The sequence below is a fragment of the Echeneis naucrates genome, chromosome 11, assembly GCF_900963305.1.
Source record: "Echeneis naucrates chromosome 11, fEcheNa1.1, whole genome shotgun sequence".
Taxonomy (NCBI): Eukaryota; Metazoa; Chordata; class Actinopteri; order Carangiformes; family Echeneidae; genus Echeneis; species Echeneis naucrates.
In genome coordinates, this window is record NC_042521.1 from 17,704,204 (window position 1) to 17,717,123 (window position 12,920).

The following is a 12,920-nucleotide window of genomic DNA, read 5'->3' on the forward strand; positions in this document are numbered from 1 at the left end:
ATTTTAGGGAACGGTAAGGTGGAAGAGTCCATCATGGAAGAAGGTGTCATAGCATATTAGCCCCATTCATTCGCTCTTTACCTCAACTACATAAGCTGCTCTATCAAAGAGCAATGGTTTGATTTTGAGACAGCAATCAATGGAGTCAATTTCCCCTCCCATTTGTGATTGATTGAAAAGGAAAAAAATGTGGGAAACTTGTCTTTTTTTAGGTACTAAAAAAAACTTGACTTCCTCATTTCAGATGCAGGGGTTGACATTAAAAAAAACTATGTAGAGAACAATACAGGAGGAACTGCAGCACCTTCAAATATTGGATAATCCAATATTACAGTGGGGGTTGTGGTTACCCTACAGTCAGCAGGACTTGCTTTACAAGCTACAGCTCTTGGTTTCCCTTGATGATCTTCTTTTGGACAATGAACTATTCTGCTCTTCTGATACAGCGCATGCAAGCTTCTTAAAACCTAGTTTAATGTTGACTGGGCAGGACTGAACTGTGTTAATGCATTGACTTGAGCCTGAAGTAAAAACTGGCCCTAATTCTAACCAGGCATTTTCAGGAGAGCACAGATTTCCTTAGGGACATTGAAGGATTATTCCCCTGGTAACTCTCCATGACAGAAAGGCTTTATCTAATCTGCATGATCTCATCCAACTGCCTGTTACAGACAGCATCCAGCACGCCTGATGATTTGTAGCAGAAACTACAAACAACAAGTCTGATATCCACCTGAGCACTGAACCTTCTGTTGGTATTTTGCAACACCCTGGAGCTGGTTCAACAAGGTATAGCAAGCAGCATCTGCAGCACACTGGTGGCCTCACAATGACAGAACCGGCTGCATTCAGAAAGACGCACCACAGTACAGGAAAGGCCATCAGTACTGATGATCTACGAATCGATGTATGATCAAATATCACCTGCTTGAAAAACAAGAATTAAACAAAGCCCCTATCAAGCCTCTTTCCCACTGGTCGAAAAACCCACTAACATCAGGCTTCTGTAGGCAATGCAAAATATTACAATCTGCATTTAAACACAGGTCACGTGGCCTGGCTGTAGCTATAAGTATTTATGGGTTCTGGCTCAATTTGGTGTTGATACAACAACTGAGTGAATTCTCTGACTCTTGTCCAGTAAAATGCTATTAAACCAGAAAACTGCTACTCTTTTTTCTCAGAGGGAGCCCCAAAAGCTCAAAAATAACATTTCAAAACACACCATTGCTGATGGAGGTGTCTCGCAGACATTAGTTAGCACAGTGGCGAGCAGCTCACGCTCCCTCTGCTGTGTGTTTAATGGGCATTACTGCGCTCCAAAGTTCTGATCAGAAAGAATAATTGTGGGAAAAAGGTTAATGGGCTTATTACCTATGTTTACCTATGTTTAAAACACCCAGGTTTACCTATATCTTTGGGAATTGGTTTCATGTTGTTTAACAGCTGATGAATGTCGATGCATTGCCACCTACAATGATATTCATCCCATTTCTTGGCAACCTCAGCAGAACTGGCTCGTCTTAAGTCTTTTACATGGGCGATTAAAGCCAATGACAAACCCAGCTGCATGTAAGACGTAGGCAGACAATTAGCTGGAGAAACAGCGTTCATCACGTTCATCCTGACGAGCGCAACCACTTTTCTGGTATACATTGTCTTCCATCACATGATAACACGCACTGTGATAACAAACACAAAATAATTTCCCGTTGCTAATTTTGACACATTTCATGCAAGTGGAACAGACCTCTGCATCAGCATGTGAGAGCCCTCAAGGTTTCTCAAACTTCTGCAACAGGCTTTGTCATCATTCTCTAGTGATGCATGTAAGAGTGTAATGTGCTATTGTTAATGTGGCCCAAGGCCTTAGAGAAAGATAATAGTTACCAACTCCGTTACTTAAGTGAATGTAAACATACCAAGTGTTCTCTCTTGATAATCCAGCTTTCTGTGTACCATTCTCAGTAAACTTGCTTTCGACAAAAGAATTTGTTCACAATCCTTGTGACACATTCAAAGAAGAGAGCGAGTGACACAGATCTCACAATGTGGAAAGTCAAAATTCTAATTAAGTAACACATTAATTCCTAACAAGATTTCTCTCTGTCTCTAAAAAAAAGGGAAGTCACATGGGAGAGTTTCCTGTTACTGATTTTGTGATCAGTTGTATTGTCTCATTGACTCATGTATATGAGCATAAAGCTTTTCTCGTTCCACATCAGCAGAGTGAGAAGGTAATAGCACAGTGTTGACTGGATAAGACCTGATCTGGGCAGGCAGGGCTTGTATGCATTGCCTAATGGGGGTTAGAGTGGTTGGTATGTAGCTGGTGTGTGTGTGTGTGTGTGTTTGGAGGTGGGGGGGTGGGGGGGGTCGTTGACCAAATGGAACTGCTGGTACAGCACAGCTCACACCAAGAGACCGAGGAATCTGAGAGCCTGTGAACCCCCCACCCACCCACCCACCCCCTTCCCTCACATGCAAACACTGGCATTAGCTGAGAAGCAGCACCTCAAGCACGCATGCATGAATGGACGTGCATACACATAAACACAGACTAATAAAACAACATATGCTCCTGTTTCTGCTACCTGGACCAGCAGGTGGGACACCCTTCCCCGCTGAGTTGTACAAGAGGAGGGAATGGAAAGAGGAAAGGACGCCTCCGCTATTGTTGACACACAATAAGGGGGTAATGTCTTTTAATAGGCAGATGCATACATCTCATTTTTCCCACTGTTGATATTTGGGCATGCAGTGCAGTTTTAATCCGTCATACAGTATATTTGTCATGGAATTGTTCTAAAACACAAGAAACCCAACCACTGATTGCTTTTAGTTTCAATTGATACTGGACTGTTGAGGTGTTTTGAAGGAATCATTTATTTAGTGTCACTGACATTCTAAATGTTTCAGATTCTTTCCCAACTGAATACTGAAAATCATTTCAGAAATACAGGACATTTTCGCACACTAATTATTGAAGAATAAATAGTGACAGGGTATGGGCATAAGTTAAAGAATCAGTTCGGTGCAATATTTTTCCATGATGTGGGTGTGTCTGTAGAATATTTTTTAAGCAATCAGATTAACAAAAAGCTGATTGAGGAAACCAAATCCTGCAAGGTTGGACAGTGGGACTGTTTGGGGAATGCTGGGTCATGGCTGAGGGAGGTGTCAATATAGTTGTGACATCACAAAAAGTCCACACAGCTGGTTTTAAAGCTCAGTTTCTGAATAAAGACTGTGAGCATTCTCTGTGTACTGACGTCTTTGATACTTTCACTTTCACTGATGTAAAAAATTAAAGACCATATGTAGACCAAACTTTAAACTATATGAGATATTTAAACTAATTTTGTGATTGTACTTAACATTGTATCTGCTAAATATATATATATATTAGAATTGTCATTGTTAGTATGTCAGCACTGATGAATCCAGTGCTGGCTCACAGGGCAACAGAACAAATTTGACTCACAAATCTGAGTACATTAACCACAGACATATTGTTTTGTTTTTGTTGCACCATTCGCTTCCCATGTGCAGATTAGCTTTGGCTGTGGTCTCAGTCAGCACTGAAACAGTTTTTTTAAGTTTTGTTTTGTTGCACCATTGGGCTAGAAGTGATGTCAGACACTATGAAGCAGAGTAATAAACAACCAGATTGTGATTAGTTCTCACCTCGTTCCTGCTTACAATGCATCAGGATTTGCTGTTTCGACTGTTTTTGATTTGGTAGTTAAGAACCCAAATCTCTCACTCATAAAATTAAAAACCTTTTAAGATTCCAGACACCTGTTTCCATGTTTCCCATTTTTACTATAATATATGAATATTATATACTATAAGACAGTTCAGCCCAGCTGAAGTAAACCAAGAAAACAATTTGTGCCGCACAGCTGGTGCCTCTCTTTCACTGCTGTCTTGCCCACAGAATAATGAAATACTTGTCAGTTGTGTTTGTGTGAACTGAAAAGAAAACATGTATAATCTCCTTATTTATTATAAATGTCCTAAAACAGACATAGTGGAGACACAGAAACACATTTTCCAGTACTTAAGAGGCAATTTATTCAGATGACCTTTTACAAAGCTATTCCACAGTGTTCTGCCTGTGGATGAGGGCAAGTGGTTAGCGGGAGCTGCAGCTCCAGCAATCGTCTGTTGTGAGTAGCTCATGTGTGGCTCTGCCCTTCTTCTGGCAATAATTGGTTTTTGCAAAAACTACATTAATCATGTTGTGACAATACATAAAGCCCTACTGGAATAAGTATACAAAGGAGAGACAGTATGAATGGACAAGAATGGGGGACAGAGGGGTGGGGGTGGTGGTTGCTGCGGGGCAGGAACAACAGCAAAGAAGAAGAAGCGATGAGTAATATGAAACCTGGATTGGTGCAGGAGGGGGAGACAAGAAAACAAGCAGGCTTGATGGAAAGACAGAGAAACAAACTAGGCAGAGAGAAAGTGAACGAGCTCTGTCAGTGCCTTTGTTCTAGCAGCTGCCTATAAACAAATCACATCCAGTCCATCCTCCTTTGCATAGAATCTGTCATCCTTACACAGTCTGAGACACGATGACCTGCACTTGATAACATTTATTGGCTAAAGGCTGAGAGAGATGACTAAGTTGAACCAGTGATGGAGGACAGCCTGCATGAGCAATGATCAATAACCAAGAGTTACTGTTTCATTGGTTAACTGTCAGAACACATTTTCTGTCTCACTCAGACTTGCAAGTGAAGCTCAGATAAGCAGTTGAAGTCAAATGAGTAAGGTCCTCCATTGGGTTGTCACATGATAAACTGCAGGGGTGGCAAGCGTTCAACAAAGTGCTGCAGAAATGAATGATGTTTTGTCCTATGGAATCAAGGTAAGGACTTGATATCCTCGGATCAAACATAATGCATAAATGTCTGATCCATAAAACCATAATTTCTTGCTATTACACTTTTGGAAAGACCATCATACTGACGTTTGTGGTGAAGAAGGAGTTGAGCCAGAAAGCAAATCACTCGGGTCAGTTCTCACTCTTTCTTCATGTGGCCATGAGCTCTGGGCGGTGATCGAAAGGATGAGATCACTATGCAATTGAGCAAAGTGGGCTTCCTGTGTATGAGCTGGACTAGGCCGTAGATAGAGTGTGACTAGCTTGGACATCCAGAGTGACTAGATGCTCGGAGTAGAGGCGCTGCCACCACAGCCTGGCCATGGAGAAGAAAATGGATGGATGGATGGATTTTTTGGAAAGATAAAAAAGCTAAAATATGCAAAGCTAATGTAACAAGTTGAAGTTGAAGCATGAAATTGAGTTAATCTCTTTATTTCAGATTTTTTTTTATTACTCTTTTGTTTATAATTAACAGGAGGAGAATAACACCATTACAGTTATATGTAGTCAAAGAGGATGACTCATAATCCTCCCCCATATGCCTACTTTCCATTCCATCACTCCTCTAGCCCCTGACAAGACCAAGTCAAGGCAGTGTACAAAATGAGAGGAACAAAACAAACAAACAACCCAAACGTAACACATACATGCAAGCACGCACTCTCACCCTCGACCAAAACCCCCAGTACCAGGGAGTCCCAAAGCCATCAAAGACTTCATAAACCAATAGTAAAGTCGCACAATGGGATTCGATAATACATGAGGTCGGAATTTGATAATCATGCTGATTTCTGAGTTAATATGGATCTTTTCCTTGTGTCCACACCGCCAACAGTGTAAGCCACCCAGGGCTTAAATAGAAAATGAACAACTTGCGATCACCTGAGGTCCATATGAGTATGAAATCCAAAGTGGATCTTCTTTGTTTATTTCGTACATAAAGTGAATTAGGAAAGTGCGAGTTGTATCACTCTTCTAATTTAACTGTAGATAAGCTATTGTGATTGTTTTATGAAACTGTTGCTTTCGGGTAGTTCTAGCAAAAAAAAAAAAGATAAATAATATTAATAATAATAATGACAATAATCATCATATCTTACACTTTCTTTGTAAAATGCTCATCTCAAAAGTAACTTGAAACCAAAGCTAATGAAAAATTTTGTGAGGTGATGATAAGGGTTGGGCAGCACAGTGTTTGTGCTGTTCCCCCACCAGAAGCTCGTAGGTTCAGTTCCCGGCCTGGGGCCTTTCTGTGTGGAGTTTGCATGTTCTCCTTGTGCCTGTGTGGGTTTCCTCCCACCGTCCAAAGACATCATGTTTGGGTTAACTGGTGACTCTAAATTGTTCGTAGGTCTGACTGTGAGTGTGAGTGGTTGTTGGTCTCTGTCTGTCTCTGTGTGTTAGCCCTGTGATGGACTGGTGACCTGTCCAGGGTGTACCCCGCCCTCACCCAATATGAGCTGGGACTGGCTGGGACTGGCTCAAGCACCCCCTACAAGCAGTAGAAGATGAATGAATGAATGCAGATAGGGATTGATGCAATAAATGTACTCATCACAACAACCGGTCTTTACACATAAATGGAGAGATTGTGGCTGCAAATCAAAACACAGAACGTCCCTCCAAAAAAGAAAAAAGAAACAACAAACAAACAAACAACAACAACAATGGTCAAGTGCAGCATTAGAAAGCTGGAAGTCTGGCTGACTTAAGGGGCCCAAAAATTGGACACATTCCTCTGCAGCAGAGGGTGTGTGTGTATGTCAACAGGAATACATACCAAGCGCCTGCTGAGGGGCCTGACTTTCTCCACACAGGAAGGGAGGGCAAAACAAAAGGGCTGGCTGCCGTGTGCTTACTTTGGAGCTGGGTGGAGGATTCCTGCCATGCTGTACAGAAAGCTATCATGCCTTTGACACAAGCTTCAGTGGAGCATATCGGAGTTTCTGCACTTCATGGTAACTTTTGACAAACACAAATGAAGTCTAAGACAATAGATATATATACTAAGAATTCACAAGTGATTGGAGAAATTCCCCCAGGCTGATCACATAGGAAATTACGATTTTTGTGTCTGACATCATTTATCAAGTGATGTGATTTTTCTCTAAAAATTAACTAAGCTAAAAATTGCAATGACTAAATTATATATTCATTAATGTTGTAAAAAGAAATATGACTTGATTTCAGCATTATGTTTTGTCCATCAACAAAAGAAAAGGGTCTTTGTGTGTGTTACATTTAATACATAGTTGAATGTGTTAAATTGTGTTAGTTAACACATCAGAAAAGGTCAATGAGATTAAATCCCCACTTTGATGTTTCCTTGCTTTATTTATTTATTTATTTATTTAATCAATTTCACCGGCAGAGCACAAAGGTTTTGTTTCCTAAAAGTGAAATTTCTGCACTTTTTTACTAGTTTTGTCTCTATTGTTGTCATGTTAAACTTTTTACTTCCCAAATAAGTTTCGCCACCCGCTTTTTCTAACTCGCTATAACTGAAGCCTGCACAAGATATAGTTTGTGTGAGTCTGTGAGGTCCCCTGAGAGCCTGTAACTCACAGTTTCACATCACACTATGCTCTATGCAGACCTGCAGTTACACCTTTCTTCACAGAACCATTATTTGGCCAAAAAAACAACACTTAAAAGCTGCTATTTTCAACATTTTTGGTGGTTCACATACAGTTTGTCATGAGAAACAACAACAGTACAGAAACTTTTAGCCTCTTTAAATCTTGTTGTTTTGATGTGTGTGACTCAGGTACGGTGATGACATAGAAAATACATGATCAAAAGAATTTTGCAACATACTAGATGTTGGTAGCTGGCCTGAAAAATATAAACTCAGTCAATTCTGCAATTCATTTGACACTGTAGTGGGGAACTATCTTCTCTTTTTGAGTACTGTTGAGACCACAGACCATAAAAAAGACAGGTAACCGCTGTGTTATCACTCGTCTTTCTGCCAGCTCTTTTGTCTTGTGTCAATAGTTCAGAATTTTTAATTATTATTAGTATTGTTATCTGACACTTAACCCCACCCCCATCTTTCAATTATCAACTTGATATTGCCTGTTTACCACAACACAACACACGATCCACATGGGCCCTTTAATGATCGACTCCTGTTGTAAAGATGCAAAACACCGTAAAATGGCTCTTTTTTTCTTCCAGAGCAGCTCAAGTGGTTGGGGCTGCGGCCTGGAGGATCCTTAAACAGAGAGCTTTCAGTAAGGAGAGGAGGGATCATTAGGGATAATGGTGTGTGTGTGCGCCGGGAGGGGGGGGGGTGAAGCCTCTCTCCTGGAGAAAGCTCGGCTCGGGCAGCAGAGGAGCGCAGAGGAGCCTTATCGGCGGAGATAGTTAGTGAGCGTTTCCTTGCACAGTGATTAAGAGGGAGGACCAATGGCAACAAAGGAGACGGAGAGGACGGTAGCTCCTCCTCTCGCTCCCTCTCTCTCTCTCGCTCTCTCTCTCTGTGCGCTTTATAAATGTACATAATCCCGGAGTTGACCCAGAAAACAAACTCCTCCGACTGCCGACACGCCACAGACTTTGAATCCAGCGCAGGGCTGCATGTTGCCGGAGCATCAGCTGGAGAGACGACCCCGGCACTGATCCAACTTCTCCGCCCGGATCCTTCATCCACGCATCGGGTAGGTGTCGTCTCCTGTTACTCTCAAAGACAGGTAAAGAGAGAGGGCTGCACTTCTCCTTTGTGGACTGCCGCTTACTATTACCGATCCCCTCTCCTCTTTATTTTTTAATTCCATACAAACCAAGCCCGAGCTGCTTGGATAACGCAGCCAAATCTATCTCTTTCACTCTTGTTGACTTGCAGCGTTTACTGCCTGCTAGGGTTGTTTTTTTTTTTTTTTTATCGTATCGAATAATAATAATGTCAAACAGTCCGCACACACTGTCCCCTCCACCCCCCGGATTCCAAATGGTTACATGCTTTTGTAATAAGGCCAGCAGTTATTATACACTCAGGCTGTTTATGACTAAGTGATCTCGGAAGAAGGTCCACAGTTGGGGTGGAATTTGATAAGAGAACATACAGGAGAGGATTCAGGCCATTGAGGAAAGTGTCTTGTTTTATCAGCACTAAAAAGGTTGAATTGATAGAAGCAGCCAGGGACATAAGCAGAGTTCATTTTTTTATTTCCTTATTTATTTTTAATGCCTGAAATTTACCCAGCTCTGGTGTGTGTTTGTGTATGTGTGTTGGTTTATATGACCATCCTTCTCTTTTTTTTTTTTTTTTTTTTTGGATGGGGGGGACATCTTGTAAAATAAAAATAATGCTGTCAGTTTTAACAAGCCAATAACCTTGACAGCAAATAACAGTTGCATCTGTGAGTGTGATCTGTTTATCATCTGTGGGTAATCTTAATTGAAGATCTTTTTGTAATGACTGTGTTGAAGACAAGAGGTAGTGTGATCTGTATTGAGAGGGAGAGAGAGAATGAGAAAGAGAGGTGAGGGGCGAGGAGGGCTTTTTGGAGGGGTGGGGTAGGGGGCATCTGTAGTGTGGGGTCTGAGAAAAAAAGCATTCCTCTGCTGCGTCCTTTTGGCTGCAAGGGTATTGCTGCGCTCCCTTGTCAGTGTGTTATTCAGTAGTAATTCTCTGATGTTGTAATTTTGGAGATTTCAGATGGGCTTCTCTCTCATTTTTTCTCATGGTGACACTTCTGACTTGACTGGAAGTGAAACTGTGGTTGAGAGAGACATCGAGAGAGGGAGAGAGAGAGAGAGAGTAGTTTCAACACAGACAGGACATGCTGTGCTAACAGCCATGATTGTTTTCAAAGGGTGCTCAAGCATTTTCCTAGCACCTTTGTAAAATTGAGGGACTCATCAAAATCCTATTGAAGGCTAGTCTTAAGTGGCGCTGCTGGGATATCCTGACTTTGAGTCTCTTGCATGGGTCAGCCCCAAAAAGCACTGGATCCTTAATTTCCCATAGTACATCTGGGCATAACTTCTCTTAAACCCTCCCTATCTACTAAATCCTCAAATGAACATCCTTAAATATGGTGGATGAACACTCAAACCCAGTTGACGGACATAAGACGGATGTCTACAAAGTCTCATGTATGGCCTTCGATGACCAAATTTGCATCAGGTGTACCCTAATGGACCGTTATATATTTACAGATGGGATGCTTAAAAGTTAAACACTGGTTCGTGTGTTTCAACCTCAGTCCTGCAGTTTGTAATGCAGAATTTGAATGGATTTGTTATCCAAGCAAAAGTGTCAAACCAATCTGAATCCGATGACCTTATGTTAAAGTCTTTAGCCAATCATGTAGTCTGATCTTGAGAATGTGAACTGCGGATGTCAACAGCGCGTTCTGCGCTTTTCGTTTTATCTCTGGCTGACATGTTGCTAACACTAGCAACTGTGATAATATCAAGCTAATGATCCATCAAGAAGTTCAAGCTCTGCTGGTTGTATTTAAAGTCTAATTTAGTGTCTTTCATTTACACCAGTGTCTTTTTTAGTGAAAGAGGAACCATGGCTGAACACATGATGATGCCCATGAACCACTTCAGGATGGGCATGAATGGACCTCCGCAGCACAATGGCCAGCCAGGCCTGCGCAGCCTGCCCAACGGCCAGGTGATGCACTATGGCAGGAACCCTCAGAGCAACATGGAGACTGCTATGAGGCAGAGGCAGGGCATGGTAGGACCCGGAGGGATGGGTGGGCCAGTGAATGGAGCTCCCATGGCCAACCACCACCACCAGATGATGTCCGGGAACATGATGTACAATGGTCAAGGCCCAAATCAGCAGCAGCAGCACCATCACATGCACCCCCAGCAGCAGCAGCAGCAACAGGGTGGCCATCCACAGCAGTACATCCCTGGTAACCTCACCTCCCAGCAGCTTATGGCCAGCATGCACCTCCAAAAACTCAACACTCAGTATCACGGACATCCACTAGGCTCAGCCAATGGACATCACATGCCCAACAGTGCTCAGTACCGGATGGGTCCAGCCCAGCTATCAGGCATGCAGCACATCGGTGGTCCGTTGGGGCCGAACGGCATGGACATGGATCTGATTGACGAGGAGGTTCTGACTTCTCTGGTGCTGGAGTTTGGCTTGGATCGTATTCAGGAGCTACCAGAGCTCTTCCTTGGACAAAACGAGTTTGACTTCTTATCAGACTTTGTGTGCAAACAGCAGCCGAGCACAGTGAGCTGTTGAACGAAAGCGGTGCGGGAAGCTGATTTGGTTTTTGTTTGGACTGGACGCCCCAAAGAAAGACTGAGTGGCTGCAGCGGCACATCGAGAGGAGACAATCTCTCTTTTAAGTTTGGGTGTATCTGTGTCTGTGTAAATGACAGTGTCTAGTACACCTTGACACTGATCTGCCTGCGAGTTGAAGAAGAACTGTAATGAGAGAAAATACAGAAAAAGCACCAGGTTTCTCTTCTTTGAACTGGCGCCAATAAGATCTGTTGTATTTTGGCCAAATTGAGGCATCCTGATGCAGCGGGCTCTGTCTATACCCATCTGGCCTCAGCACATGTGCCCATGGTGCCAAGGCTTTGGGATAATGGTAAACTAACATAAAAGGGGAGGGGAACAACCTGCAAAGGCTGCCCATCTGGATTGCGAGATTCTGTGGCAAGTGTATTTTATTTCTGAAGAGACCTTCAACCAGTAGCAGATGTTTCACAGATTTATAAAAGTTTGTCCTCTGAATTTGTTTATACAACAATGAAGGGATTTAGAGTGAAGAATGATTTTTTTTTTCTGTGTGCATATTGAAGGCTGGCTCTTCAAAACTGAGTTCCTACAAAAAAAAATAAATAAATAAAATAAAAAAAATTAAATAAAATTAATGTAAAAAAGACACATTTCCTTGAGGAGCAGGAGAATTATAGAGACTGAGTGACCGATGAGGTTTGGGTTAGATTTTGGGTTAAATGACTGATGAGTCCAACTTTCGGTGTCAGATCTGCTGTCATTCGATGTCTCACATCTGTTCCTTGCTATTTAACTGTGGTTTAATCATTGTAAAAAATAGCAATGCTGCTGAATTCAAGCTTTCATTTGTAGAAAATGCCAAGGCAAATTCTGTCTCTTCGGTGACTAATTTGTGAAGGGCGGGGAGGGGAGAAGCTTTTTAGCGAATGAGAAACAACATAAACTGTGGCCTGTTATAGAGGTTTAACAAAAGCCAAACAAAAAAAGAAGCAGCTATATGGGGCTGCTGAAAACAGAATAAAAAAAAACAAACAAAAAAAAAAAAAAAAACAGAGCAAAAGAAGATAAAAAGTGCTTGATTGCGGAATTTGCATTTGTGTCTTTTTTGTGTGTGGTCAGTGCAGTGAGGCATTTAGGACCCATCGAATGGCGTCCTCCTCCCTAAACCGTTGCCGTGGTGCGCTGAAGCTGATTGGAGCGAGCACAGGGAGAGAGAAAGAGAGAGAGAGGGGGGAGAGACAATGTGTGGACACAGCACTCCTCGGCAGCACTTAGTTTAATCATTATTTAAAGCTGCCGCTACCTGTGGCATTGATTTCATTAGGCAGGAAGAGCGAGCAAGGAGCACAAAGCGTGCAAAGTTGTTGTGTTTTGCCATAGATTAGCTTACTCTGCTGCTTTTCTACTGATTAGACTTAAATTACATGCTCTCACACGCTTGTCTTAATTGAGGTCGACTTGCATATTCTCCAATGACTCAATAATTATAAAACATGTTCTGTAGCGCTTTTTTTCCCCCCCACGCAATTGGTAATGAGTTTTGGGTTTGTTTGTTTTTTTTTTGTTTTGCTCAAGGTTGCTGCTTTTCCGCTGTAGGCTGAGGGAGAACCCGCACTGGCATTGCTATTTGTGGAGCTGTCAGAGGGGTCAGGACTGTGCTGGTGGACTGTGTAAATCTGTTCCGATACAACTTGTGCTGCAGTCCCCATCCCTCTGGAGATCTGCCATCTCCTGGCTCTCGAGTCAAACAATGGGCATTGAAAACGCTGTTGTAAAAGGTGGTAGTGTGTC

At 42.3% G+C, this 12,920-nt stretch overlaps 1 protein-coding gene across 2 annotated transcripts; it reads left to right on the forward strand.

Annotated features, from left to right (window-relative positions):
* Positions 1-8,326: 8,326 nt before the first annotated feature.
* Positions 8,327-12,200, forward strand: cited4a (Cbp/p300-interacting transactivator, with Glu/Asp-rich carboxy-terminal domain, 4a). Of its 2 annotated transcripts, none has more exons than XM_029514912.1 (2): positions 8,327-8,559; positions 10,412-12,200. In XM_029514912.1, the coding sequence occupies exon 2, from the start codon at positions 10,425-10,427 to the stop codon at positions 11,121-11,123; it is 699 nt and encodes a 232-aa protein (XP_029370772.1). In that variant the 5' UTR covers positions 8,327-8,559; positions 10,412-10,424; the 3' UTR covers positions 11,124-12,200. The 2 variants fall into 2 exon arrangements, with proteins under 2 accessions (XP_029370772.1, XP_029370771.1); XM_029514911.1 differs by having other exon boundaries at positions 8,331-8,559; positions 10,400-12,200.
* The last annotated feature ends 720 nt before the right edge of the window (positions 12,201-12,920 follow it).

Coding starts and splice junctions, on each gene's coding strand:
- cited4a (XM_029514912.1), top strand. CDS start 10,425: ATGGCTGAACACATGATGATGCCCATGAACCACTTCAGGATGGGCATG.